Source organism: Triticum dicoccoides, chromosome 7B (genome assembly GCF_002162155.2).
Source record: "Triticum dicoccoides isolate Atlit2015 ecotype Zavitan chromosome 7B, WEW_v2.0, whole genome shotgun sequence".
Taxonomy (NCBI): Eukaryota; Viridiplantae; Streptophyta; class Magnoliopsida; order Poales; family Poaceae; genus Triticum; species Triticum dicoccoides.
Genome location: NC_041393.1, coordinates 696,486,481 through 696,491,992, shown reverse-complemented (window position 1 = coordinate 696,491,992; position 5,512 = coordinate 696,486,481). Strand labels below are relative to the sequence as shown.

General features: G+C 42.0%; 1 protein-coding gene across 1 annotated transcript; it reads right to left on the bottom strand.

The window, feature by feature from the left end:
* Positions 1 to 281: 281 nt before the first annotated feature.
* Positions 282 to 5,512, bottom strand: LOC119337041 (probable protein phosphatase 2C 58). The gene is made up of 14 exons (XM_037609145.1): positions 5,419 to 5,512; positions 4,599 to 4,734; positions 4,448 to 4,502; positions 4,235 to 4,365; positions 3,478 to 3,541; positions 3,267 to 3,375; positions 3,008 to 3,161; positions 1,859 to 1,984; positions 1,651 to 1,774; positions 1,498 to 1,574; positions 1,344 to 1,396; positions 1,104 to 1,158; positions 688 to 1,019; positions 282 to 538 (listed from the first exon to the last, which is right to left on the bottom strand). The coding sequence occupies exons 4-14, from the start codon at positions 4,349 to 4,351 to the stop codon at positions 514 to 516; spliced, it is 1,236 nt and encodes a 411-aa protein (XP_037465042.1). The 5' UTR covers positions 4,352 to 4,365; positions 4,448 to 4,502; positions 4,599 to 4,734; positions 5,419 to 5,512; the 3' UTR covers positions 282 to 513.

Here is a 5,512-nt window from a genome sequence, read left to right as displayed (position 1 = left end):
CACTGAGGCCAGCTGAAGCAGATCAAAGCACATACAAAGGCCCAGAACCAGTACAGACACTACCCGTTAATCTGTCCAAGTAAAACCATGGCTGCACCGAAAGAAAACTCAATTCCGGAGGAAAGAAACCCTAGCTGGAGAAACTTGCAAGACATGCTGGCAGTGAATACTTCCACCCAAAGGTACAGTCGAGCTACGTTGACCCTCAAACCTCCTTGGAGAACACGGCTCCATAACGTGTTTGGTAGCCGCATGCCCGCATCATATCATCACAACCGAAAGAAGAGAAAGATAGAATCGATTGGTTACAGAGAGAAACAGCACAAAAAACCAGCATGCCCCCCTCACTGATGCGGGGTATCCGCTGGTTGTATCAACAATTCAACACATTGTTGATATTTACACATGAATTTCTTCGCCATGCATGCTCAACCCACTACAACATCACTACATCACACCAGGATTCAGAAGTCATTGTTTAGTACACAGGGTTTACCAGGCTACGACATGACATCACGAGTTCTTCTCCTCGTTCGCGCTGATCACAGAAGTACACGTTAGTGTGTAGGACACAAATACCGACAATGAAGAGAAAAAATGGCAACAGCAGCAGAGTTGAGTGGAACTGAATGATCGATGTCAAAGAGAAATAATGGAAACAAAGTGGAGTTGTTCAGTTTCACTCACGACTGTTCTATGTCACCAGGCGATTGTCCTCCAGCACTAGCATTCTTGTCCCCGACAGCTGATTGTCCACCAGCACTAGCATTCTTGTCCTCAACAGCTGATTGATCGCTAGCACTAGCATTCTTATCCTCGACCGCTGATTGTTCACCAGCACTTACATTCTTATCCCCAACAGCTGATTGTTCACCACCACCGGCATTCTTGCCATGGTCAATTGGCTTCTTGAACTGCACTAGGATCATCGTCATGTTGTCGCATCCTTCTCCACCTAATGTTGATGGAGCCAGGCATCTATCGAGCACCTTTTCACACACTGCAGAAAGGCTGCTCTCCTGCATTTGTTTCATCCCTTAAGTGCTGCTGAAGACCATGTTATCCATACAAGTATAACTTTACAGAAGTAACTCTGCACTCACGGTATTTAGGTGCTCATGGATGAAATCGACCAGCTGTTGGCTCGACATGCAGTCCCTGTTTATCATCAGAGCATATGGTAATTATTTTACTTATGAAAACAACTGTCATGTTGAAGGCTCATAACTTAAACAAAGTAGGAATTTCGGATATGAGAAAACTTGTAGCTTCCGTTGAATGTTTAAGGAGATAGAACAAATAAAGCAAATAAGTTATGGAACCCTACTAAGAGAGGGATTTACCAAATGCCGTCACATGCTAAAACAAGAAAGTCATCATCATCACAAAGCTCCACCTACAAAATTATTTAAATCATATGAACTACCAGCAACAAGAAAATGGTAGCCATCGATTAGCTGCAGGAGTTAAAGTAATGGTAGAAGCTGAACTGCTTACAGTGTTTACGTCAGGGTTTGCTGTCAACATTTGCTTATCAGGAGACAAGAATTTATTCTGTTTAAATTCCATATCTCCTGCAAAAGTATTAGCATATATTAGCAATCATCTAAGGTGCATGATATGAACAAAAGAAAAGGTAAAATGTAGTACCAATTGCTCTTGACAAGTTTATGGTTCCATTTACTCGTCCCATTTGGATGTAACCCCCTGCTTTCAATATCCGTTCTCTCTCCGCTTCAAGCTCTGGTTTGTGATCTCTTGATAAATTATATGCCTATAGTATATTCAACCAGATAATGAGATGCTCCTGTGTATAACTTCACATGTTAAACATACTGCAAGGATAAGCATTACAGACCTGGCCATTCCTTGAGATAACACAGCGAGAATCTCCGGCGTTTGCCACAACAAGTTGACTATTCCTTATCATTGCAACACAGGCTGTACTCCCGCAGGTTGGCCCGCTAAAATCAGAGTGAGGTCCCTGTTAAAACAATCCTGTAAGCGTAAGGCTGCCTGGGTAGCCCAAATCTTAAAATGCAACAGTACTACAGAGGAATGCCGAAATACTGGCAGTACAACTACAAGAATACAACATTTGAAATTGAATTAAAGGCCAGTTCTTTTGGGACTTATGTCTGTCTGTGGAAATAAGCTGCCCCCTCCCCAGCTTATCTAGAAGCCCAACCTAACATTTTATTTTAGAAGCCTACTATAATTAAGGGTTAACTAGTAGACAATCTAAAACAAAATTTTAGGTTGAACTTCTAGCATAAGATGAGGAGGAGGCAGCTTATTTCCACAGCCAGCCATAAGCCCCAAAAGAACTGGCAATAAACCTCTCAGTTTAAATTTTTCTTTGTATACTACCTCATATTTGCAACTTGAACAATTACTGACGTCAGTACATAAACTGTCTAGTCAAGAACCGTACATATATTACACATGATTAAGGAGAGTGGATGTTCTACTCTCGGGTGTTTGCAAAAAACTGAAAAAAAATGTGATCAAACCAAATCCAAAAAATTCGAAAATTTGAGACATCAAACTTTATCAAATGTTCGAGCATCTTGCAAAATTTCTGTCAAAAATAACATCCAAGGAGCTCTCACTGAAAAAAACAAAATCAATGTTCAAAGTTTTATGCACTTTTTGAGCATTGATTTTTTTTTAGTGAGAGCTCCACAGATGTTATTTCTGGCTGAAAATTTGCAAGAAGCTTGAACATTTGAAAGGTTTGATGTTTCAAATTTTCAGAATTTTTGGATTTGGTTTGATCATGTTTTTTCAGTCTTTTGCAAATTCGGGTGTAGTACACCTGATAGTAGTGGCTTCTTTCCGGTGATTAAGGCATGAATGGTTTAGCAAGAAAAGGCTTTAAATGCAAAATTAGCCACCTGGACTTCACAAAACAATTTTAAGAGCTACACCAAATTACTTTGCAATGCAGCTAACTTATCCTACAAAGAGTAGTTGATCATGTGGTTCATGTAAGTTGCACCATTACCTCCTCAAAAGCCCAATCATCATGTCGATCATTTGAATCACTGCCTCTCGGAGACCAGATCAGCCCTTCTATCATGCCAGTAAACTGGTTTATTTTATCTCCAAGTGCCTGTAGTTCTCGCCAGCCTCTTTGACCCCGCATCATCTCATCCATTCTGAATCAACAAATCATAATTACTGCAAAGTCATCCTAGGAAGAAACTCTCAGTAGAGAATAAATGGAAAAGTACTCAAGCTGGCTACCTAACAGTTTGCTATACCTGAAGAAAGCTCCATGGACAGCAGCTCCCAGGTCACCAACTAAATAAACTTCACTTTTGAGAACTTCCCTGTGTAGATATTTTGCACAGAATTTGGCAACCACTTTTCCTGAGGCAAGAATGTGATATGATGATGTAAACGGCCATTTTGACATGATGTGGATACGATCATGAGCAATGAAAAGGCACTAGTCCTCGCAAGTAACCTTACCTCCATGTCCATCAAAAACACCGAAGAATGATGTGTCCTCATCGATATCTAGCAAGGCTGAATGCTGGAATGTTGCTCAAAGGGTTAGAGACTTCAGAATGAAGTGAAAGTATACAACTATAGCAAAATAAAAATTGATAAAATACCACTGCCTCGATTTTATTAGCACTATGTTACAGCTTCAAGTAACTAAGGATCATAGCGTCTAATTTGTTGATATTTGTCTTTGTGTTTAGTGTTGGTTCTAGCGTATGCTTGTTTTTTGTAAAATATTCTTAAAAGGTTTTTTACAAACAGGGCCTCAACCCAGGCTGTGTTGCAATAACAAAACCAAAAGTATTCTTCAAAAGATATTCAGTACATAATGCCAAAGTTGATCATTTTTGGCACATTCATGTCAACACCAGATCAAGTTTGCAAGAAGAGAAACCAAACAATCAAATATCACCATTCAACTCAAGGTTTTGCTACATTCAAAATTCAAAGACATAAGTGATAAGACACCACTTCTCTGTTCTCTCATGTGCACAGATTTGCTAAACATACCAATTATCAACAAATAAGCACTTGGATATGTATACCTAGTATCCCTATCCACAGTTCCCCAACCTACCTTAGTGTCAGCTATACTTCTGATTTCTGAATATAACAAACTAGACTCACCGTGTGCATGTTAGGAATTCTACATCTGTACATTTCCAAAACTTTCTAAAAGCTTTCATCAAGCAACATCAAGCAGTGATGAATAGAAACTCACAGCATCTTCCATACTCGCACGCCACCCTTGCATAGATGAAAGTCCAAATTTAAGTTGATCATTTTCCCCATCTTCAGATAGCTTCTCAGTTTTGGGGGTACTAAGGTAAACTCCCATCTTTGCGAATGCACCTGACAAAAGAATATGTTAATAGTAAAGTAAATCCACAGCATACAACCAAGCTTGCGGGGTTTTAACAGAGCGGCAACATACCAGGTCCAGAATTAATAAGGTTGGAAACAGATTACAGACGTAACTTCAGTAACTACTGCACAAATCGGGAAAGAGGTTGTTAGTAAAGATTGCTATAATGAACTATATAACATTATGCTATATGATAGAAATTTAGAAAGTAGTACTCTACCTCACAATGTCGCGGATAACGGCGTAGTGCACGTCCGATAATAGCTACACCAAGTAGCTCCAGTGCTTCTTCTTAACATGCCAATGTGTGTACCAGTATATCCTATCTCTCAAGGCCCCTTGGTCGTCAATACGCTCTGCACGACATGAAAAGGAAGAAAAATGAGAGCACAGCAGCAGAGCCGGCGATGCTTTCCAAACGTGTGCATTCAATACAGTAAATATGCAGCTCTCCAATCTCGGCGTATATCTAAAGCATCACAATTCACAAGCCTAACATTCGCATAGCCATATATATATGCTGATCCCAAAAGGAAAGCGCAAGGACTCCGCCCTGTTCTTGTAACAATACCAGCCCAATCTCGTAGAAACATGTAATCATTATCATGTGGCCTAATAATAAAGTAAAAAAACGTCATATGTGGGTGTTCACTGAAGCAGCATGGAAAAGTCCACCCCCACTGAGGTCAACGACAGGCTTCTCTTGCCGCGTGCGCCATTGGAGAGACACGCTACGCAGCACCCACTGCTTAATCGGCTCGAGCTGCAGCAGGCAGCAGCAGGTTCCTGAAGACCGGAGTAAGCTACAGTAGCACAGGCTACAGAGAGCAGGCGGGGATAGCTCCGTCCGGCGCTGCAACTAGTCCAAAAAAAAAAACTAAACTCTGCACACGCTAAATTGAGCTTGACAGCTACGGGGAGCTCTACCCCCAAACACGGGTAAGCGGGGCGGCCGGACTGGCGGCGGGATCTCGCGTCACCTAGCCACGAAATTCGGAAGGCTGGAGCGACGCGACGGGAGAGGGATCGGCGGCGAGTACCTTGGCGCTCGGGCGGCGGCCGGGGAGATCCGGGAGGAGGCGGACGGGCGCCGAGGGGTTTCGGCTGGGACGGACGAGGGGTCGCGGCGGCGGC